The following is a 24,151-nucleotide window of genomic DNA, read 5'->3' as shown; positions in this document are numbered from 1 at the left end:
GCCACCAGGGAAGCCCAGTTTTCTTGTTCTTGTTCTACATGAACACAGGCCCTATTTCCCTCGGGGACACAGGCCATTTCCTTCCCAGATTACAGGCTGGTTCCCTGCGGAGAGAGGCCATCTCCGAACAATCATATGGTGAAGGGACTGGGACCCACCCCAGACTCTCCATCTCAGCGTGCAGTCAAAGCCAGCCCTGATTCAGAACGAGCCAAGACCATCCACAGGGGGAACTTCTGTGGCCACAACTAGGAGACACTCAAGAGACAGTTGGGCAAGACTGCACTGAGGATTTTAATCCTCTGCCCAATGAAGCCCAAAGGTTCCTCGCCCTAGGATCCTGGGGGTGCAACACGGAATGGCATTTCTCACCATTATCAGTAATTTAAACCCAGCCTTAGTGAGACTGATCCATCACAGATTCACACATGCGTTTCACATCTGTAGTCATGGCAGCGGTAAATCAGATTCCCGACCAGCACCTCACTCCCCTGCCCCCATCCGTGCCTGCTAAATTTTGTAGCTCAAATGTGGTTAAATGAAATTAAGAGTCAGAAACTCTGTGAGGGAGAATGGTGCGGCAGAGGCAGGCCCACACAAGCCAGGAGTTCCATGGTGCCGGCTGCCAGCACGTGACGAGGAGTCTTTTACAGGCTAAATCGGTTCATGTGGGATTTTTATTAGTGTGTGTGCTCCGATGGAGCCCTGAAAACAGGAACCATTTCAGAGTCAGTAAGTATGACAGCTGGAAAAAATCTGAGCGTTTATCTAAATATTCATAAGCAGGATTCTCGAAGTCATTTACTGGGTAATCACCTGAAAAGTGCCAATGCTAAGCTTGAAAGGATTTGGGAGAGGAGAAAGAGATAGGAGAAGCCTGGGGTGTGGAAAGGGAGTCACCAGAGCCTGTTCATACCACTATGCGCCCACCTCAAGAGAGAGACCCTCCGGAAATCACCGCTTCATTTGCCGTGTTCATTCACGATCCTTTTGGTCCCCAAGCTTCATTTACAGAGCCAGTCATGTCTGGACCTAATTTAGGTTTTAAGCGCTCTGCCTATTTGGTCTGTAGGGGCATGTTTCGTAGCTAAGTCTTTTCCAGGACTGAGTTCCTTAAAGCCAACATGTATTTAGTGTTTAGCGAAAGTCTAGCCACCCGCAGCAGTACCTACTGATCAGATCCTGTGATATTGGTGGCCTGGACCAAAGGTGTGGACACTGTTGCAGCAGCTAAAGCCAGGGTCAATGTCATACCCCAGGCTCCTGCAGAGACATGAGGGGATGGTGGCTACAGCAGAGATTGGAACACAAGGAGAAGTAAGCAACTCCCTAGAATTCGTGAGGGTTTTTCTTTTCCCTTCTGCCTATGGTTTACAATCAATCTTTTGGAGAGTGTTCATAATAATTGGGCAGAATTTGCTGGCAACAGGTAACTGATTGTGTCTGGACAGTGGAATGGGGCAAAGAGGCTCATTAAGAGACTCCTCTGGAAGAGTGAACCGCTGTAAGAGGAGGTAACCGGGGCAGGGGTGCAAGGGGAATCCAGGAAGCATGGAGCCCCAGGAAGGAGCTCAAAATCGAGGTAAGAGGAGGCAGAGGCCCCTGCCACGAAGAAAAGCCAGTCCTTTTGCAGGTGGAGGACAGAACACTAAGGGTTCCCGAGCACGGTGGATGCAAAAGAGAATCTGCTTTTAGCCCAGGGCAGAAGCCACCCATCCACTTGTTGGAGAAACACAGTCAATCAAGGCAAAAGCAATTCAAAGTGCTGACTGAGGGCCCCCAGGAGTGAGCGGAAGTGAGAGTGTTAGCAGTGTTACTCCTCTGGGTCCAGGACTGTGCATCCCCAGCACCCGGTGCCTGTAAAGAAGCAGATTCCCAGGCTTTCTCATCAACATCCCTGCCTCATCCTTAACAAGATCCCAGAGGATTCCAGGCACAGGAATGGTGGAGAACCAGAGAACCTCTAGGGTGGAACAGATTTCATGGGTGCTAGTTTCCTATTTCTAAAGCATTTTTTATTACGGGACTATTCAACTCCAGTGCGTCAGAAACAGCATTTTACATGGACTCTACAAATAGCACTTTGAACCAAATATGGAGGTGTAGCACCCAGATAAATAAATCCTTGAAACCTGTTACTACAGAGAGTGGCAGGTCTGACATGGAAGGAAGGCTAAAGGCACCGGGAATGTCTCGTGGCTCGTGTGAGGAAGCAGGTGGAAGGCCAGAAAGACTATTTATGGCCTCAGGTGTCCACCCAGCCAGGCACAGAGCAGGGTCATGCACAAAGTACACCAGAAATTCTAACACAGAGCATTATAACCCTGCTTGTAGAAATCCTCAAGACTTGGCGTCCTGCACACAGTAAGCGCCTATAAATATTGGTTACATACTTGCGAAACTGCTGCTGAATTCTCATCAGGCTCAAGATCAGCTATGGTGATGAGAAGGTAGATGATGAAGAGACAGTCTTGGTTAGAGAGGAGCTGTGGGGCTTCCCTGGTGGCGCAGTGGTTGAGAGTCCGCCTGCCGATGCAGGGAACGCGGGTTCGTGACCTGGTCCGGGAAGATCCCACATGCCGCGGAGCGGCTGGGCCCGTGAGCCATGGCCGCTGAGCCTGCGCGTCCGGAGCCTGTGCTCCGCGATGGGAGAAGCCACAAGAGTGAGAGGCCCGCATACCGGAAAAAAAAAAAACAAAAAACAAAAAAAACAAGAAAGGAGCTGTGTATAGAAATATGTACACATGGAGACACTATGTATAGAAACGTGGGTGAGGAAAAACAGAGAGGGGCAAGTGCTATCAGTTGGAGTAGTTACTTCAAGTCACCTGGCCAAATGAAGAAGAGGGTTGGAAAGCTCCCCAAAGCGCAAAGTAGAGGGCTTCCCTGGTGGCGCAGTGGTTGAGAGTCCACCTGCCGATGCAGGGACACGGGTTCGTGCCCCGGTCCGGGAGGATCCCACATGCCGCGGAGCAGCTGGGCCCGTGAGCCATGGCCGCTGAGCCTGCGCGTCCGGAGCCTGTGCCCCGCAACGGGAGAGGCCACAACAGTGAGAGGCCCGCGTACCGCAAAAAAAAAAAAAAAAAAAAAAGTGCAAAGTAGTGTTTGCACAGAGTTCCTTTCAGTGGACTCGGATTTTGAAAGATCACATGCAGAGGTTAAAAAAGATATGATTGTTACCTACGATAAAAGTAGGAAAATGTCTCGAACTTTGAGAAAAGTGTCAGGAGAGCTTAAGTCCAGGGTAAACGTATTCTTACCAAAAAGTAATAATAATAATACTGCAGACAGCAACAAAAGAAGAGGGGTCCTTTTCAAATATGATTCGGGCAAAAAGTAGATCAAGGCACACAGAGCCACTGTTTAGTGCCTGCTGAGGAACGATTCAAAGAAAATCATGTTCTTCCATCGCTATTGAATTCTGACTTCTCTGTGAAAGAAGATGATCTTCAGATTGACAAGGGTACAGCAAAGTTAAGCAAGAAATAGCAGACACCGGGAGGGCTTCCCTGGTGGCGCAGTGGTTGAGAATCCGCCTGCCAATGCAGGGAACACGGGTTCGAGCCCTGGTCTGGGAGGATCCCACATGCCGCGGAGCAACTGGGCCCGTGAGCCACAAGTACTGAGCCTGCACGTCTGGAGCCTGTGCTCCGCAACAAGAGAGGCCGCGATAGTGAGAGGCCCGCGCACCGTGATGAAGAGTGGCCCCCACTCGCCGCAACTAGAGAAAGCCCTCGCACAGAAACGAAGACCCAACACAGCAAAAATAAATAAATTAATAAACTCCTACCCCCAACATCGAAAAAAAAAAAAAAGAAATAGCAGACACCAAAGATTGGTGAGAAGATCAGAAAAGAATGGTAACTGCTGTGTCCTGACCGAGATAGAGTCTACCCCAGAATATCTACAGAGAGAGAAGAGTTTAATCATGTTTATGGTTTTTGAAGAACTGGGGAAATGAGTCTGTGACCAATCTGGGGCAAATAACTGAGAGCAAAATGACCACAAGGAACCAGCATAGGATCAATAAGAACAGATCAAGTAATACTGGCTTTTAGGTCACTTTTTGACAAGGTTATTAGATCAGGGAACTGTGGAATTTGGAGGCCCGAATTCCAAAACACATTTCTTTTTCAAAGCCTTCCTCATGTTCCTATGGACGACATAGACAAATACCAAGTAGATGCTAGTGCAAGACAATGGCATGATCGCTATTGAATAACCATCCAGAGATACTGTTTAAGGATCAGAGTCAACCCAGTTTCCAGTCAGGAGCCACAGGGCTCTGTCCAGTCTGTATCCACAGACTCGGATACAGATGTAGGAGGAATATTTATATCCGTACATGAGTGGCAGCTGTTGGGTGATGCCAATAATGTGATCAGATTCTAAAAGTTCTTGACAGGGAGAAACACTGGATGGGGACTGGCTAGATAAAACAGAATGGTAATTTAGATTAGACCCTGCTCTTAGGCCCACAAAAACAGGATGGAGAAGGACAAGGGGGGAATGCCCTGTCTGTTGTAGATGATTTACTCAACCACAGGCTCAATAAGTCAATGGTATGACTGGTGTGTATAACCAAGAGCAATTAAAAGGTTATGCAGAGGGAGACGGGTCCTGCTCTAGCCTGCACTGCAGAAGCAACCCTGGGGCCGCTGTTCACTTTGGGGGATCCCACACTCTATGAGGGTTAGAGGCAGACTGGCTGGGGCTCAAGGAGAGGGTGGTGTTAGGCCAACCTGGAGAGCACACCGTACAAAGAACTGCTGAAGCAAATGAGGGCGTTAAGTCTGGAAGACACGTGACTCTGAGACAGGATAACTGCCTTCAAACACCTGATGATCTGACACACAAAACCAAGACCTGACCTCTCCATCTGCACGGAAGGGCTAGAACAGGGCCAGCTTGAGGAAAATTCGTTAAGAAATAGACGTGATTCCCAACAGTCGGAGCCATTTATGGTAGGATGCGCGTCCTTAGAATTTGGAGGGCTCCCTGGCTGTGGAGGGCTCGGGCTCAGCTGATGCACCGGCAGCACTGATCCTGCCCAGGGAGGCTTCTCATCACAGACCGAGCTCAAATCCTGCCGCTCCCATGAGAGGGGAGGGGGCAGCTCGCCTCTGCTTCCTTGCCATTAGGAATGGAGTGTGCGTGCGTGCGTGTGTGCGTGCGTGTGTGCGCGTGGGCACCCACACATGTGTTTGGGAGTAGGGAGAAGGACAGGTAGGGGTGAGGGAGCAAAAAGGAGCAGGGATCACAAAATTCTAGAAAATATAAAACATGGGTAACCAAGAACTTCACAAAAGTTCTCAACAACCACAGTAGCCTCTCGTAGCATAACCCAGTGTATCTGTACTCGCCAGCCCCCATGCTTCCCCGCCAGCCCCCGTTACGCACCTCTCCGGGAGCTCTTGACAACAGAGCACCAGAGATGCCCACTTCCTACAGCGCCAGGCAGACGCCATTATGAGTCTACACGGCCTTGAAGCCACTTGGCTCTATGGTTCCTGCAGCTCTTCCTCCTACAGAAAGAGGCATATCCCTAAAGTCTCCCCTCAATCCCAGCCATCCTCCCTGTCCTGGGACCAGAGAAGAAGGCCACCGAGGGCCCACGTTTCCCAGTCACTGTTCACTGCAGCCCCAGAGTAAGTCAGCAAAGCTAAGAGGAGGAGGCTGGCAGAGGGAGCGCCCAGTAGACGCCAGCAGTGCCCTCCAGCCCGTTTTCTCCTCTGTGGATCAGCCTTGGGTGCCAGGAAAGAACCTCAGACCCTAAGCGTCCAACATGAACCCCCTGGAAAGTGTAAGGTTGAAATTGTTAACGGCCACCCTCTTCTGTCTTTTAACAGTACCTTTAAAATCAAAATCTCAAACAGAGGAAGACTCAACAACGATGCTAACCCCCTTAAAGTCTGACTCACAAGGTATCATTTTAATTTTATAGTTCTACGATGATTTTAAATGACTCCCGGAGGGTACGAATCCATCTTTGAGACGGGAAGAAGCACAGAATTAGCACATCCTGAGCCAGAGAGAGTCCTCTTTGACCATTTTAGATTACGGTAGCCTTCATTAAGGCCAGTGGCCAAGGCATTATTTCTAGAACGTGGTGTCAGGGGTCAAGGCTCAGGGAAGAAACTTGGCCAAAGGGTAAAATGCTTTTACTTTTGAATTAAAATTGAGTTTTGAAAGGGGAGGAAGTAATATCTACCACTGGAGTTAGGAGGGGAGATAATGGATTATCCATACTCGGTTCATTCTGTGACGTTTACTGTGCATCTACTGATACTTACTGTATGCCTACTGTGTACTGGGCGGCAGTTTGTCCATCTTTATATGGACGAAGCCATCCTACCCTCTCAGAACTTAAACTCTAGTGGGAAAGATGAACTATGAACAGACGGAGGGGAATCAATGTGTGCTGAGCATAAGCTACAGGCCTCCAACCGCTGACCGTCAATGGGAGCCTCTCACCCTACAATACGCAGTCTCCACCCTGGTCTCCCAGACATTTAAGGGTTAACAGTTCACCGAACCACATCCTATTCATCATTTTTCCTATTTGTTTTCAGTCTTTGTTCCCACTGAAGAACCGCAAAAGGCAGGAAATGGTAAGAGTCCCACATAACCTATCCAAAGATCCCTGCTCCCCGCAGAGCAGCCGGGCCGGGGATAGCGCCCCGGGCAGGTGGGTGCCTTGCTGGTCCAGCCGGTGCCGAGTCCTAGAGAGGACAGAGGGACATGCTGGGCACACAGTCCCTGAACCTGGATATGTTTCTCTGTCCTTAACTGAAGAAGGGCGCTAGAACAAGAAACAGAGAGAGGGTCTCGGGAGCGAGACAGAATGACTTGGGAACGGCCCAGAGGTCCATCTCTCTACTCAAGCCCTGTATAGGGACGCCCACATTTAAAGAGGGTCCAGTCGGTCAGTTGCTAGGTTCTCTGAAGTCTGGTCAGCAGGGCTTGACTGGGATGCATGGGCCCCTCCAGACAGACTCATTCGATGGTAGCTTGATAGGGAATGAATTAGAGCCCCTCAGATGGTACCCTTAATGCCTGATTAAATTTTTATTAAGGAGGGGATAGTTGAATTCTATGAAGGGGAAGGACAGGGGAGAAGCCTTTTGGCGGCAGAATCCCAACCTGCACACGTCACTCCACAAAAGCCCTGCGATTAACCAGACCCATCCTATCAGAAACAACGTAGGGATGATGACGTGCTTGCTGTCTGTCAGCATGGGGGTGGGGGAAGAGGGGAGGATAAGGGTTACCTACACAGGTGGCTTATCAAACTCCTCCCAACTCTAGACTATAAAATTTTCTTCATCTTATTTCATTTCCGGGGTGGGGGGCGGTCGGGGTAGAGCACTGCTGCTCGGACTTTAATGTGCAGAGCGACCACCCGGGCATCTTGTTAAAATGCAGATTCTGATTTCGTGGATCTAAGACTCTGCATTTCTCACAAGCTCCTGGCAGCAGCTCGGGCCGTTGATCCATGAAGCACACTGAGTGGCTTCAGAACAGATTACAGATTTGTGCCCATAGCAGCTGCCAGACCAGCCCATCGTTTCTCCTTGATTTAAGGACAACAAGGAATTCAGTACGTGCAGGGTGGAGGAGGTGAAAACAGGACCGAGTTTCACCTGTGTGCTCTTTTCTCAGAGCCCGCCCAGGGCTAGTCGCCTACTGCTTGTCCCCTCCCCTTTCCTCATTTCTAACGTGGGGATCTGCCCTGCAGGGCAAATACACCGGACTCAGACATCTACCCCAATTCAGGAAGTATGCTTCTGGCAAGAAAAAAACGTTACAGGAGAGCCACTGATCGGATGGGGGAGAATTTAGATTTGTTCTTCATCAGTCCGGGACAAGGCACACTCCACTTCAGGGAATGCTGTGTGCCCGGCGTTCACTGCATTAGCGCCGGTCCCCTGAGCCACCCTGAAGATAAGCCTTATGGTCCCCATTACACAGATGACGGGGCCAGGGTGCGAGGGGACTGAGTGACAAGCTGGGAGGGGCCTGGGTCCTGGGTAACAGGGCCACCACTTAGGAACCTGGCCTGACACCTGCCCCCTCCCCCAGTCCCCCCATAAAGCAACTTCAGGGGAAAATAATGATCTCACTAGAACAAAGGTAGAGGTTGACAGAAATCCCCAAAGGGAAAGTTAATTAGGAATAAAGCTCTCCATGCTCATTCTGCCCCAGTTGCGGCTGTGTTCCTGCGGATTTACTGGGCGCCTCCTGACACGCAGACAGTGCCTGTTGATGTTAAGGTTAATAATTATGTGGGACCGAATGCCTCTGAACACTGCTGCTCTGTATTCATTCACTCCTGCCAACTCCCCTTCTTCCTTTGACAAACATCTACTTCTTTTTTTCCCTCGAATTAACTATCTATTATTCAATAAAGCTTACTAAAATACAGCACTCACAAATCATGGGGATTTGCTAAGCTATCAGGACCAGAGCTGGACTCCTCCATGTTGGGCCGGCACATCCTCAGAGACCCTTACAGGGAGGCTCTGCCACCCGGTCTCCCCAGACCCCTGTTCTACCAGTTCCTCCATTTCTCTCCAGTGACAGCCAAACAGAGCTTCCTGAGGTTCTTGCCTGAATTCCCAAGGATTCTTGTGGGGTTATCCCAACAAGAAGTTTTAAAACCTCTAGGCCGCATCCCTGGCAGACAGTCTAGCGACACACAGTGTTTTGGAATGAACGGAAAGGGCCTGGTGCCTTTGCCAGTTGTGAGCACCCCAGCGGGGTGGTGAGTGCCTGGCGGGTGGAACTGGCGGGAAGGAACTGTGGGGGGACTCCCACCACACAGGGGCCACCGAAAGGAGGCAGGTTTCCACCAGGAACAAGCCAAGGCTGGGGTAGGAGGTCTGCAGGTCTGCAGGCAGAGAGGCCCCTGGGCCTGGTGTCAGTACAGGCAGATGCAGCTGAGTGGAGTTCTCCATCCCCCCAGGGGCCCAAAGGAGTCAGCGTTTTCATTATTGAACCAAAGTTGGAAAGAAGTGCAAAAATAACGTGCGTGTATGGAGATCACAAAGAATGCCCCTTCTCTGCCCCCCGAGGCCCAACAGGGACACACATCAGACAGAATCGGTCGGCCCAGTGCCAACCCGGTGGATTTTCAGGGCTCTCAGGATGGCCCAGCGTGGAGGGGCTGGTGTCATCCTGAAGCTGAGACAAAGGCCACCGTAATTTCCCCAGGGGCCCAATTACTGTGTGGGAGCCCTTCCCCCCAGCTCTGCCTCAGGAGCCACACCTTCCCGGGAGCAGGGACTCCAGGCCCAAGTTGTAATTATCAACTCCTCCATTTGGTCTGCACCCCGTCGACACTGGAGGTTTCCAGCCCTCTCCTGGCCCAGGGTCACCAGGCTGTGGCTGACCTTGAGAACAAAGGCATCTGCTCTCTCCGAGAGATTTTTTTTTTTTTTTTTTAGCTCACTGGCTTGGTAATTCATCTCTTAGGCTTTGATTAGCAATTACGAACCATGTGCAATTCTGGAAATGGGCAATTTTTGACAAAACTGACGGGCGCTAGGGATATTTCTCAGGATTTCCAAGAGAAAAATCACACTCAGGATAGATCTCTCTCGGAATAAAATCTAAATTCCTTCCCATGGCCTACAAGGTCTTCGGTGAGCTGGTCCTGCCCCTTCCCATCTCCCTCCTCTCCGGGCATATTGTGCCTCTTCCAGTTTGTCAGATATGTCAACATGCTCCCACTCTCTCTCGCCTCAGGGCCTTTGCACCTCCTTTGCTCCTGGCAGGGATGCTCTTCCCCAGCCATCTGCCTGCTCGCTCCCTTGCTTCATGCAGGACTCACTCAAATGTCACTTTGTCAGATGAATCTTCACTGGCCACCAGAAACACACACTCACTTTCTTAACTCTGCCACTGAAACTGACCTTTTTATTCCAATTTTATTAATATCCCCAAGTCAAATTTTAAGTGATTTGATGAATTTATTTAAAGTCTTATTGATGACATATGCATTTTTATTCAAAAGCGCAAGTGTAAATGCCATAAATCTATTTCTCTTTTTGTTTTTGTTTGTTTCTTGTTTTGGTCCCTTTTCCAAATGCCTCTCCTTTTGCTGTGCCTTCCAAAATTGAAAGCCGAGGAGTCTGTCTCTAAAGAGAGCTTTTGCGATCGTATGTTAAGTGATCCCACTGGCACACTGGAAGCCGAAGACTTCGAAGCCAATGTAAGTTGGATAAAAACTGGAGAACACCTGGCTCTGAATGTCAGAGCAGAGTGGCCCAGGGCCAGCCGGACACTGCCTCTTGAGCCCTGGGATTCACAGCTTCACTACACTGTTAGCACAGCAGAAGTGAGCTTTTCTTAGAATAGGCCTAAGTGTAAATGACACACATTAAACCAAAGAGGGTCAGAAGAAAGCCAAGTATGGCACCACAAGGTCCTGCTTTCAGTAATATGAATAAAAAACCCTCAAGATTGATTTTGAAGGCAGCTAAAAACAAATCATGTAAGCTACCTAGATACCTAGATATCAAGGCAAATCGTCCTTTGCAGAAACCCTATGTAAAAATGAAGTTGGGACTTCCCTGGTGGTGCAGTGGTTAAGAATCCGCCTGCCCATGCAGGGGACACGGATTCGAGCCCTGGTTCCGGAAGATCCCACGTGCCGTGGAGCAACGAAGCCCGTGAGCCACAACTACTGAGCCCACAAGCCACAACTACTGAGCCCGCATGCCTAGAGCCCGTGCTCTGAAACAAGAGAAGCCACCACAATGAGAAGCCCGCGCACTGCAACTAGAGAAAGCCCACACGCAGCAGCGAAGACCCAACACAGCCAAAAAAAAAAATATGAAGTTGGATTCTGGAAAGGTGGACTAAATGTAATTTTCCCACTAAGCGCAGCTTAAAACCCTATACATTATATATAAAACAAACACAAGAAGCTTCTAAAAGACAGAGAGAAGAAGGCAGACTGGCTAGGGACCTCGGGACCCAAGGAACGACATGGCGGTGAGTTTCCCGAGTTTTCTTTTTGCTTCATTTACCCCTGACTGGGTGCTGGAAAAGACAGCGACCAGAAACCCCAACAAGCACAAACAAAAGCCCCAAGAAAAGCCTGCTGTCTCCAACTAAAGGACCAGGCTGGGGCAGCCCAGCAGGACAAACTTTGGACAACAGCGTCTGCAGTGCAAACACCACAACAAAGAGCAGTGGAGCATCTCCCCCAAATCGGAGTCCTACTCCCACACTCTTCAGAGGGGCACAGAACCAGCCCCAAAAGTTTAATGGCTGTCCTTTCCCAGCTGTATCCAATAACCAGAGACACCATGGGAAGTCCCAATTGTTTGAATAAGCCTACATCTACAGCATGTTGCATTGTCTTTACTGCACAATTTTTTTTTTTTTTTTTTGCAGTACGCAGGCCTCTCACTGTTGTGGCCTCTCCCGTTGCGGAGCACAGGCTCCGGACGCGCAGGCTCAGCGGCCATGGCTCACAGGCCCAGTCGCTCCGCGGCATGTGGGATCTTCCCGGACCAGGGCACGAACCCGTGTCCCCTGCATCGGCAGGCGGACTCTCAACCACTGCACCACCCGGGAAGCCCTACTGCACAATTTTTTGCCTGCCTGTGCAGGCTTGTAGCTCTAATTTCCTGTGTCAGCTTACCTCTAAGACTTCCAACGCATGTTGATTCAGGTTATACATCCTTTCCCCTACAACTAACAAACTTTCTCAGGGCTGTAGGTATTCACTACAATCACAAGAGTGAAATCTTGTGTCCCTGGAACTCAAGATTAAGCAGATACATTTTTCTAAACTTACAAAAGAAAAGGGGGGAAAAAACCCCTAGGCATTTATACAATTTTTTCTTTTATTTTAATTGGAAAAATTCTCTGGTCTCAGTTCCTATTTAGCCCTAAATTCCTTACTTTCCAGACATGCTCCTATACACATTATAAGAACTGCTTTTCAAATATTGAAATACCATGTCAAAGGGAGGAAAAATGATTACTTGAACTTTGATTCACCGCACTGGATTTACTAAGACAGGAAAGTAAGCTCAGGCATTTTAGAAAGATTCTTCAGCAAGAGTTGAAATTGAAAGGAATTGTTTTAATTAGACACAAATTATTTGGAAACCTTCAGCGCGCCTGTCAATTGAGGTTCTGCTGTGTCTGGCGGAGCTGCAGCCCCAGGCAGAGGGAACATCTCCCACGGAGCTGTGCAAGGTTCTGGATGAGACCAGACGCTGGGAGGGTTCCGTGTGACAGGCAGCCTGTGCAGGGGAGCCCTGGTCACAAGCACCATTCCTTGCCGTCTCAGGGGCTTTGCCATCTCAGGGGCTTTGCCCAGGTGACAAAGTAAGGCAAAGAGTTAGGGGGATACTTTCCCCCTTGCTGTCTATACCACTCTGCTTCCAAGGATCGGATGCTTAAGGAGGATAAGGAGGCAGCACCCGCGGCCCAGCTAGTGGCAATCTGCGGATAGGCAGCTGTCCAGCTTGGGAAGCACTGCTTCTCTAAGCAATGCCATAGGCGGCCGATGTGGACAAGTGGGGCCAGAGAGCAGGACAGAAGGAATGGAGTCAACGCCACATGGCACCTGCAGCTGGGCGGGGGACACCACAAGCCACTGGGAGAGGCAGCTGAGGCCCTTGGATTCGGTTGGGGCTATCACCCTAGACTTTGGTTATTCTGACAATTCAATCTCTTGGCTGCTCTGAGTTCCCTATACATGTCTGAATTGTTTATAGGATACACGCGTGCATCACACACCTGCTGTGCAAACTCTCTTGGTTGGAAAAACCAGAGACTCACCCAGGAGCAGTCACAGGGCATGGGAGAAGTCATCACTTGGGGGCCCAATACCCCGATCATGACCGTGAGGATAGCTCTCCAGAGGCTGGGGAAGCAAACGGGATGAGCCTCCTAGGAGGGCACATGTGCTGGAGTGGGGTAGCACAGCCTGGTTGGGACGAGAACTTCGACCAGGCCCCGCCAGCGGGTCTGCTGTCTGGTGAACCATAGCAGGAACCATATCTTCTGGTGAACAAATCATGGAATCCAAAGGGGCTGGTGAGAGACCACTGGCCTGGGCAAGCAGGCCATCACTGCACCTCAAGGGAGGGATGGTCAACAATGAAGAACTTAGAGGCAGGGGTAGCCACACCAGAGCCTTAACCTCAGTCTGCCCTGAAGCACTGACTCATTCCCGTATGAAAAGATAAACTGAAGCCTATTAAAAATTTGAAGAGGGCTTCCCTGGTGGCGCAGTGGTTGAGAGTCCGCCTGCTGATGCAGGGGACACGGGTTCGTGCCCCGGTCCGGGAAGATCCCACATGCCGCACAGAGGCTGGGCCCGTGAGCCATGGCCACTGAGCCTGCGCGTCCGGAGCCTGTGTTCCGCAACGGGAGAGGCCACAACAGTGAGAGGCCCACGTACCGCAAAAAAAAAAAAAAAAAAAAAAAAAAATGTGAAGAGTTTATTCGAGCCTGTGTGGATTCAAATCGGGCAGCACCAAACCAGAAGTGGTTAAGAGCCCTCCACCAACAGGAGCTGGGGAGAGACTTACAGGGAAAATGCAGAAGCAAAGCAAGGAAGTTATTGATTGGCCGAAGCTTAAAGCCTGCTGCTTCTGATTGGTTGTCCTCGGGTTTTGCTTTCCTAACCTTGAGGCATTTATGGCCTTAGGCTTTGGTTTGCTTACTTAGGGCACCACGGCCTTACAGCCTCTTCAGTCTGATGGCCTCCGTGTTTCATTAACTGAACACCAGCAATGCGGAAAGGAGCACGCAGAGGCTGGGAGTCAGACAAGGCAGACCTGAGACACCCCAGCTTTTCCCCAACCTAGAAAACCCAGCCAATCACAAGCTCCATTCTTGTATCTGCCCCAGGTCACATGCAACTTCGGACCTGTGGTCTTCCACTTACGATAGAAGGCTTGTAAATGAATGGCAGACTGCACATTATCAGATGCAAAACCACCACCATAACAACCTCGACCTGTAGGTGAGCAGGGCAACATGACAGACCCATGGTTCTCCTGGACGGCAAGTCAAACTTCACCTTCTACCAAAAGGGATCCAAAAGGAGAAACTCTTGTGAGGACCCACCTAGGGTCAGTCCTGGTTAGCAGCATGGACTTGGGATAGAATGATCAAATTTACAAAATAAAAAAGGAGCTTGCAATGTCATTACTTTGGAAGAATCTTTAAAGGTAGAATCATCCTCTACGAGAACGTGCCAGGTGCTACCCTGCTTTCCTGAAGACTGTTATCCTTCACAGTGAATAAATAACCAACCACTGAGAGCTTGGCCATTCCTGGAACTCAAAAAGGCTGTTATGCTCTTAAGGCATGGAAGCACTTTTACGTTTTAAAGCCATGTCTACATTTGTCAGAAGAGGGTAATTTTATGCTCTCAAACGATTTCTTGGTATGCTACTATTTAAAAAGAATTCTTGAGGGAATTGGAGAATGAGAAGAGGGTGTGACCTTAACGGAAATAGTCTTTGGAACAAATCTTGCTAGCCACCCTGCTGTTCCCACTGCTTGTCTTTTTCGAATAACATGTTGCAATCTCCTCTGGCAGCTTAGAGAGTCACAAAAGTGATCATTAATTGTTAATTCCCATTTTCTGGCTACTTCATTCTGTGGTCCTTTTGCAGGTTGTGACCAGCTCCTATCAGTCAGTGTTTGGGACCATGCTCAGAGAAATGGCAGCTGGCAATGAACTGGAGGAGGATATTAACATTCCCCTGACTGGTCATCTGGAGAGTGAGACCAGAAGGAAACTGGGAATTCTGTAAGTGACTGGAGAGATGGAGCTATCGGTCAGTAGGTGCAGGCAGGCCAGTGGTAGCAGCAGGGAAAGTGTAAATTGGGTCATCAGAGAATAGAGTAAGGCCAGGGTTGGACAGGTCCCCTGAGTCAAAGGGCAGGCACAAGCCATGCACAAGGACAAAGGTAAGATTAGGGGTCATGGGGACAGGATGGTCCAGCTGCCTGCCAAAACTCAGGAGCAAAGAAATCTATGAGCAGGGGATGTGCAGGATAGGATCAAAGATGAGCAGTGACAAGACGCTGGAAATCCAGGGCAGGAAAAGTCTTGAAGGGACCCTGAATTCTACGCAAGTCTGGGAAGCAAGGCTCAGACCCCTGGGCCTTTGAAGTGAGGGGACAATGGAGGATCAAGTTCATGTTCCCTGAGGGGGAAAAGCCCTGAGCCTCACTGCCCTAGGATTCATGGCAAGAGCCCCTGTTGGGAATGGGGAATGATAAGTTTATTGCAGACTGCTGCTGGCACCAAATCTTTCTAGTTGGCATGACTCCAGGTCTCAGTGTTCCAGAACCCCATTTGTACATCCAGACTGCGGTACATGGAAGCCTGGACTTTCACTTACCCAGCTGTCAGAAACCTTGGTGAACAAGGTACATGGTCAGACATCCAGGGGGTCTATGGCAGACTCTCCAGCAGTGGCTGAGGCTGTGAGGATGGGGTGCCCTGCATAACCTCCTTGGTGAATGGAGACTCTCACAAAAATCAGGGAGAGACTGACTGCCAGCAACTTCTGCTCTGGGCTCAGTAGAGTCCTAGGGCCAGAGAACCCTAAGGCTTCTCTAGGAAAAGGGAAGGCAAAATACACAATGCAAAACACAAAGAACATCCAAGCTTTCAGATCCTCATACAGCAGCAAAAAACAAATCCCAAATAACATCCCTGTAAGTTACCCTCTCTCATGTGTTACATTTTCTCCCCTTCTTTCCCATTTAAGCCTATAACGGAGGCTCATTCTAACCTAATTGCACTCAATGAATATTTCATGAGCACCTCCTGTGTGCCGGTCTGTACAGTAGTGTGTAACCCAGTCTCTACCACTGAGGAGCTAGCTAGTAAGGATTCCACTAGCTTGCAAGGGTGGGCAAAGAGCTAAGGGAGGAAACTTCCCCAAAGGGCCCTGGATGCCTCTGGCTGGATCCCCTCACTGGAATTTAACTCTTGTATGCACGTGGCATCGTGCTCTCAGCCAGCCGGACAAGCTTCACCCCACCCCCTCCTCCGTCCTTACTCTTTCACAGGTGACGGTAGGCAAGGTAACTGCTTCAATTCCATTCAAAGTGCTTGCAAGTAAATAACACTTGGTACAAATGGGCCAGGAAGAGCTCATTCTCCAGTTCTGCAATTGCTCCTAAAGTACAAAGAGCAAACCTCTATTTTCCCCCAGACAAAAGAGTCCAGCCCTTTCCAGCAAAGGGTATGTGCTTCCTAAGGTTGCTTGGGGTTAAATTATTATGCTCTCTTCAAGGACTCTGAACTGAGAACTTAAAATCTGTCTTGTCAAAGGCCTTCTTCTCTGATCCAATTAAGCCTGGGAGGCTCACTCCTTCCGGCAGATTCCCTTCCAAAAGGGCTCTGATCTGAGAACCAGGAAAGGCAGCTGCCTCTGGAGACCACCCTTATTTGGAAGTAAAACAGTCCAAGCCACTTTAATGCCAGGATGACTCCTTTTGTCTATTGACATGAGAGGGGGGTTGAGGGCTTGATCATTTTGAAGAGCTGTGCCTTAATGTGGCTTTCATGATAAGTCATTTTTGAGTGAGTTTATTTGAAATTTTCCTACTAAATGCAAAGGGGTTTCAGGTGGCTCTGTCCGGTTCGCAGACAATGCTGTTTCTCTAAGCTATTTCCAAATAGCCTTCGCTGAAATAGGCACAAGCCGCAGAGAAAGCAAGCTGCACGAGCTTAACTCACAGAGCCAGCCGTGCGTTTGGACCTCCCAGCCCTGTCCTCGCTCCCAGGAGGACCCCCACTGAATTCGTTTTGAAAGGTCTGGGGGTCAGCCCAGGTGCCCAAGTTGAAGGCCAGTCAGAGGCCAGGAGGGACGCACAGCACCGTGTGCTGGCCCTTAATTCCTGAGTACAGACTGGAAGAAAGCTGGGTCCAAAGGCAGAGCCAGCCAGCCAGCCCTCCACCTATGAAAAGGCTGAGCAGGCCCTAGCACCGTCTACTGTGCAGCATGACATGGAAACATGAATTCAGTCTCAGCTTCTAAAGATGAGTCACATTCCTTTTAGGCTGAAGAAAAATTTTGGAAAATATAAGGAAACAATCCTCTGGATTATGAAGAAACGTGAAAGTAAGAACCCTCTCCCACCTTCCACCCCCGCTGCCCGGCTCTCCTGGGTGCGTCTCGCTGTCTCCCACCTTCTGCCGTGTCCGTAAATGCTTGTTTCCTCACCTGAGCATCTACTGGGCTAGTACGGTCTCAGCTGCTGGGGATAAAATACAGAGCAAGCCAGACAAAGGATAAACCTCGAGGGGTTCATCCTTTGATTGTGCTGGGGGCGAGAGGGAGGGCAGGAGGTGAAGACAGCCAAGAAATCAGGGAATTTGCATATAAAACAGTTAATGGTACGGTCGGAAGGGGATACTATGGGACCACACAAGAAAGGATCTGACCTAGATTTGCCGGGGGTGGGGGGAGGGGGGGTGTCCAAGAAGTCATTAACACAAAGTTTAAGAAAGAGCCCCTTTACCAGATACTGAAGGCATTTGAGGACCAGCTGTTAAGATGTGCCAATCATGGAGGTTGCCAGTTTTTTGGGTCTAATCAAAAAAAGTTTGAGCCAAGAGCCTAAGCCATCAGGCTACTTAATTCAGAAACTCAAAACCACCATATGGAACATCTTTCAGATGACCAGATCCAACTAACGTAGAAATGGCAGCAACACCCACGGCTGACACACCTAATCAATCATGGTGCTTTTTCTTGCTGAGCCAGGACACAGCCCCAGATTCCCTCTCAAGGAAGAGCTCCTGTCCCCATACCAGTGTAGGCCCCTGACCTAACTCCTATGGAATAACTGCTGCGGGCCAGTTATCGGATTCAAATTGATCTCCAAAACCATGTGAAGTTGGGTAAAGAAACTTAGGCCAAGAGAATAAGTGACTTCCCTGAGATCACCCAGCCATTGTGTGGGCGTGAACCACACTCAGGCCCAAGACCCCTCAGGTCAGACCCAGGGCTCATCCCCATGACATGTTCAATGAGCAACAAAAGGCAAGTGTGTCTGGGGAAGTAAAGGGCCTTCTAAGCCTGAGTCTCATGTCCCCACTGGAGTTAGAAGGCAGGCAGAAGAAGGAATTACCACCTTCAGTTTCTAGAGCGAGCAGGCCTACCTCCCACCAAGACTCACACAATGGGGTACCCCCCAAACAAGGAGGGGGTTTCAGATGTTCAACAGCCAGAAACACAACAAATACCTGTTATTATGTTATTTCTGTTCCCTTTGGACCAAAGACACCTGTGTCTTTCATTCCTTGGCAAGGCACACAGTAGGCACTCGATAAGTGTTTTTGAAATGGATGCAGGTATGCATGAATTTTTGCTCCTTTGGGGAAATGAAGGCCTTTCAGGATACTCTACGTCACATGCCCCGGGTAGGACTTCTAACCGGAGAGTGAAATTTGACGTGACCAGATTCCCCATTTGTGCCTCACCATCACCCCTGCCCCACTCCCTGCTCCTCTGAACACCTGAGGCCTACAAGGTTTGAGCTTTTTATGCAGAAAAGCAACACATTTCTAATTGATAAGAGGCATCCCCTCCGTGTTCAGGTTGTAGCCAGTCCCAAAGAAATCCCGCAGCCTCCTTTGAGATACAAACTCATTTACTTCCAGGATCCAGACCACTATCTGACACCCCAGGCACACAGCCCCACGTCTCTGAACTCTCCGATTTCCAAGCCAAGGCTGGCATCGCAGGCACATGACCTGCAGGCACACAGGTCCTCACACTTAAGGCCCTGCGCTTGCTTTTAATGCTCTGCTGTCACTGTCTTGAAATCCTTAATAATTTTAGAACAAGGATCCCTGCATTTTCATTTTGCACGGAGACCCTCAGATTAGGTAGCCTCTCCTATTCAGAGACAGCTCGCCTGGTGAAAAGAAGGCGATCACTACACAGCTCGTGTCATGAGCCATCAGAATCCAAAGCTCCCCGTGTGGAGGACACAGGTCTGTTGCCCTTCTATGGGGCAGCGGGCTCCATGCAGCATCATTTCAGAGTAACCTGATGGGTCTCTGCAGGCAGCATGATCCCACTTTAAGAAAACTGAGGCTCAGAAAGGCAGCCTAAAGCCTCCCCTCTAATAAAGACAGAGCTGGATAAACGGCACAAACCAGAAAATCCATGATTTTAGCATTCTGACAGGAGAAAAACATAAGCTCGTCCATGTCCTCTTTTATCATTACAGTTCAGAAATGCTTTATATTAATTTCTAATTGATACTCAGAAACAGCAGCTGGGCTCACATCTGCTTTTTCCCCTGGACAAATCATTTCCACTCTGGAAGCAAGCACTGGAGGAGGACTCCTCGGAGGGAGACTGAGGTCCGCTTCCAAGCTTCCCACGAAGGTCTTTCATTGACTCTGCCCCCGCCCACCTCTCTCTCACTTTCCTGAGGAAAAGCTCCCCCTGTGAGCTCTAATGAGCGGCCCCTTTAGTTCCTCAAGTGCACACAGGTGTGGTTCTCCTTCCCCACCCCCACCTCTCCATCCTCACTGACACCACCTCAGACACCCTCATCTCCCCAGTGTCCCTGACTCCTATCCTCTCCTTTCTCAGTCCTTTCTCCATATTGTTTCCAGCAAAATCTTTTAAAAACTCTTCACTGGCCCTCCATTGCCTCCAGGAAAATCCCACATTCCCCATGTGGCTTAGAAGGCCCTCACTTTTTCCTCTCCAGACACACTGGCTTTTTGGTTATTCATCAGGGCCAGGCATCCCTGCCACAGGGCCTTTGGACATGCTGTCCTCTGCCTAGAGCACTCTCCATTCCAATATCCTTGTAATTTGCTCCCTCACTTTATTCAGGTCTCTGCTTAAATGTTACTTTCTCAGAAACAGTTTCCTTGGCTACCCTTTACAAACCAGTGCACACGCTTGCACGTGCGCGCACACACACACACACACACACACACACACATCATTTTCCATCCTTCTCACCTGCTTAATGTTTCTTCAGGGCACTCCTATCCACTGGCACGTGAAGTTTTACCTGTTCACTTGTTTAACACCATCTCCCCTCCTAGAACAGGCAGCAGGGAATATGGCATCCCCGATACCTAGGACAGCTTCTGGTACATGAGTACACAACAGGTACTTGCTGAGCGAGCAAAGGAATGCTCTAGCCCTGCCTGCCTCTCCTGAGTCGCCAGTCATCACTAAGCCGGTCCCAGACTAGCCTTCAGCCATGTCATGCTTACACTAGGAATTCTGCCTGGCACACTAGAGAAAACTTCCACCAGGAGTGTCCTCGACCGCCAGGCCTGGATACGGTCCCTGTGAGCTCTCATGGCACCCTCTGTGTTGGTTCGCAACCTCGGGGTCCCCCGGGTGAAATTCGAAATTAGCCCCCGTAAGCAGAGGGCAAGGAGAGACCGAAGAAAGGGGCAGCCCGCTCCAGATTGGTAGGTGGCAGGTTTAATAAGCAAGAGAACTTAACATTCGACGCTTGTCTTGGACGGCGCAAGACTTGCAGATTTCCGCCCCCGCCCACGAGAACCTTAACGTTTAGATGGAGGCCTTACCTGGCTTCAGGCACGTATCCCTCCAGATGGGCTCAACAGCATACTGCTCGCAACGCTGCGTCCTTGAAAAGGGCTCGCACTGTGGGAACCGTGGGCAGAACGTACATTCCAAGGACGGGGAGGGGGTGGGGAGCCTTCCATTGCCCCGGCCAGCTCGCTGGTCGAGAGGCGGTCACGTTCTCTCCGAGACCTCCTCCAACACTGTCTTGGCCCCAGTGGTGGGACAACCAACCTCTCTTAACTGACCTCCCCCAAACCTAGTTGCCGAGAGAACCGAGCCCTCTTCCGGGGAAGAGCATACCGGCTGATACCGACCGCGCCGGAAGCTCCTCCTACCGCTGCGCCCCCTGGTGGTCGGACACCCGCCAAGGGTCCCTGGGAGCGGGGATTGTTCCCCTAGGTGGTCCTTACGGGTTTACTCCCCAAATTCAATTGTTATAAAACTGGACCAAAATGAAGATAAAAAGAAACTTGCTGTTGCTGTGAAAACTAAGTGCAATGCTTTTAAGATGACCCAATAAGAAAATAGCTTTAAAAAAAACTGCTTTTAACAAGATGTGGACCAAACATACACAGAAGATTGGGGCATATACAGAAATTTTTTGAAGTCTACAATTCTGCACTCAGACTATGTAGAAATTGCCAAAACTGAAAGTTACAGATAATAAATTATGAATGGGGTTTAAGCAAAAATGACCACAGAGCCCTGCACTTAAAAATGATGTGTTAGGGCTTCCCTGGTGGCGCAGTGGTTGAGAGTCCGCCTGCCGAGGCAGGGGACACAGGTTCGTGCCCCGGTCTGGGAGGATCCCACATGCCGCGGAGCGGCTGGGCCCGTGAGCCATGGCCGCTGAGCCTGCGCGTCCGGAGCCTGTGCTCCACGACGGGAGAGGCCACAACAGTGAGAGGCCCGTGTACCGCAAAAAAAAAAAAAAAGATGTTTTATTAAACATTACACATTTATGTTATAATTTGAGAAATGGGGGTTTTGTCCCAAATCCTCAAGCTCTCTTATTTTTTTCCCATTAACAGAATCAGCAGCCACACTTGTTACTGGCATGTGGCTGGTGTGTCACCCCTCACATCCCCAAGCCTGGACCGGGTGGTCTTCACCATGGTGTCTGGCATCTGGCACTAAGCTGGCACATCACAAGCCCCTAATAAATGTCTGCTGAATGAATGAATGAAAAAAAATAAGAGAGCTTGGGGAAATATGGCCAATATCCCAAATCCTCAAGCTCTCTTTGGTGCCCTGAGAGAAACAGATCTAAGTTTTCTTTCTCTTTTCTACCAAAGACTTATTTAGCCAAAGGGCTACAGAGACTACTTTCACATTCCATGTATGTAATCTACCACCACAAGATGAGTCTGAGAAAGTAGTCAAACAATCTCGTCATCTTGTTCGCCGTAAGAAGACGTTAGAAATACACACAGACTGGATAAAGAGTAAGATTAAGGTAAGTGTGGCAGTTGGCGTTTGCACTTTGCACAGGGCTTTTTTTTGGCCCAGGTAAGACATATACACACACCATCAGGGAGCTGTCAGGACCAATACACAACATGAATACAAACAAGAAAAATATGTTCCATGTATAGAGGCACTCCTGAGTGTATGGGTTATCACAGACTGACTAGGACTTGTACTAGGGGTTGTTGAGACTCTTCTCCTTGTAGGGCCTACGTTAAGCAATTGGGTGGGGTTGGGAGTAGAGGAGAGGAAACATATTATAATATATAGGTCCCTCCCCTAACAAATTTAAAATCTATATTGAAAAAGCAATCACAGAGGGACTTCCCCGGTGGTGCAGTGGTTAAGAATCCGCCTGCTAATGCAGGGGTCACAGGTTCGAGCCCTGGTCCGGGAAGATCCCGCATGCCGCGGAGCAACTAAGCCTGTGCGCCTGTATGCCACAACTACTGAAGCCCATGTGCCTAGAGCCCCATTCCCTACTCTGTCCTGCCCTGGAGCTTTTGTTCCTGGAGCATCTGTCTCCTAACCAATTTTAAATGTCCTTCCTGCAGCCAGGGGGAATGTCCTCCCCGAGATGTCTAAGCAAAGGATCCTGCCTAACCCACCCACCATTCACGTAGGCTGCCCAAAAGGCCCATGAGGAGTGGGACATTTGGTTGTTTTTTGTTTTTACAAATGGGCGATAAATTCCAAGTAGTTTGCTGAGTCAGGTAGCACTGTTTATAAGTGTGTGCTGGTGTTCAGGCAAAATCCAGCCCAGCCAGCATCTCTGCAGCAGTCAGGGAGAGATCACAGACAGACAGGAGCCAGGGAGAGCTCAGGGGCAGACAGAGAGACAGCAGTAGGGAGAACTCACAGACAGACGGCAGCTGTCTCATAGCTCAGGGTCCTGCCTATAAGGCACTGTTTTCCCTCTAGTAGAACTGAAGGAAGGCCAGAGATGTAGTCTCTTCTCTATTAACTTTTAGCTCTTAACTTCATACTTTGTCCCCAAGCCAACAGTGATGAGATTTGGGCTTTTAGATGTGATATTTATGATATATTTCCCAGTGAGAGAAAATGTGACAACTCTACCTCTGTGTCAGAGATTTTTCTTTGCCCACGGGGTCCTTATCATTAGGAAAATGTCATTCCATGACAAGTGAATTTGACAAGAAGGAAGCATCTTGATAAATTCTGGCTTTCAGGTGGCTTTTGAAAATAAGACCTAAAACAAAATCCTCTCCCACGAACATTATCTAGAAGCTTCTTACGAGCTATCGATAAGGAAGAAACCAACCATGGATGTCCTTATAAAGCACTATTTTTTAGGTTTAAAAAAAAAGAGAGGGAGAGCAGTCATTTGCAGAGTAAATGTGCCAGGTGGCTGGGAGCTTAACGGCTAGAGGCAGTGTGTTTCCATGGGTGCGCGGGGAAGGGATGGGAGGCAGACTGTGGGAGTCTGGCTCCCCTCTCACTGGATAGGCTTGTGTAAGTCAGGTAGCCTCTCTTAAACAGGGATTAATGACAGTGTCTCCTCCATTGGGTCACTGTGTCATGGAAGTAAAGTGCTGAGCGCAGTGCTGGGTAGGGACAAGAGTCAGTTCCAGCATCATCATCACCTCACAGAGAGATTCCTGGGCATTTAAAGGCCACACCCTGCAGAGCCCATAGCAGCTCCTCAACCAGCTGCCCCTCTTTCTTTCATTGTCTCAGATTTTGGCATCCTGTTGTGAGCTCTCTTGAACAAAGGATTCTTCAACTGTTAAAAATAAGAGCTCTAGGGCTTCCCTGGTGGCGCAGTGGTTGAGAGTCCGCCTGCCAATGCAGGGGACGCGGGTTCGTGCCCCGGTCTGGGAGGATCCCACATGCCGCGGAGCGGCTGGGCCCGTGAGCCATGGCCGCTGAGCCTGCGCATCCGGAACCTGTGCTCCGCAACGGGAGAGGCCACAACAGTGAGAGGCCCGTGTACCGCAAAAAATAAAAAAAATAATAAGAGCTCTAAAACCACTGACCTGACATCTAGTTAGAGTAACACGGGGCACAAGATGACTTCAAAAGGCGTCCTGCTACAAACACTTGGGAAACTTAGACAAAACGTAAAAAGCATCTTTTGAAAAGCA

At 49.6% G+C, this 24,151-nt stretch overlaps 1 protein-coding gene across 1 annotated transcript in view; it reads left to right on the top strand.

The window, feature by feature from the left end:
• The window catches only part of ERICH6B (glutamate rich 6B), a 43,054-nt gene that overhangs the window by 10,169 nt on the left and 8,734 nt on the right, over nucleotides 1-24,151 (top strand). Inside the window, exons 4-10 of the mRNA XM_029209952.1 lie at nucleotides 1,452-1,468; nucleotides 5,425-5,648; nucleotides 12,741-13,003; nucleotides 14,005-14,105; nucleotides 14,655-14,791; nucleotides 17,062-17,123; nucleotides 21,875-22,035. Coding sequence (XP_029065785.1) covers nucleotides 1,452-1,468; nucleotides 5,425-5,648; nucleotides 12,741-13,003; nucleotides 14,005-14,105; nucleotides 14,655-14,791; nucleotides 17,062-17,123; nucleotides 21,875-22,035 — 965 coding nt within the window. The remainder of the gene's footprint in view (nucleotides 1-1,451; nucleotides 1,469-5,424; nucleotides 5,649-12,740; nucleotides 13,004-14,004; nucleotides 14,106-14,654; nucleotides 14,792-17,061; nucleotides 17,124-21,874; nucleotides 22,036-24,151) is intronic.

This window comes from Monodon monoceros, unplaced genomic scaffold (genome assembly GCF_005190385.1).
Source record: "Monodon monoceros isolate NGI ecotype Baffin Bay Population unplaced genomic scaffold, NGI_Narwhal_1 Super_Scaffold_8, whole genome shotgun sequence".
NCBI lineage: Eukaryota > Metazoa > Chordata > Mammalia > Artiodactyla > Monodontidae > Monodon > Monodon monoceros.
Note: the sequence above shows the minus strand (reverse complement) of the source record. Positions and strands in the feature narration are given on the sequence as shown.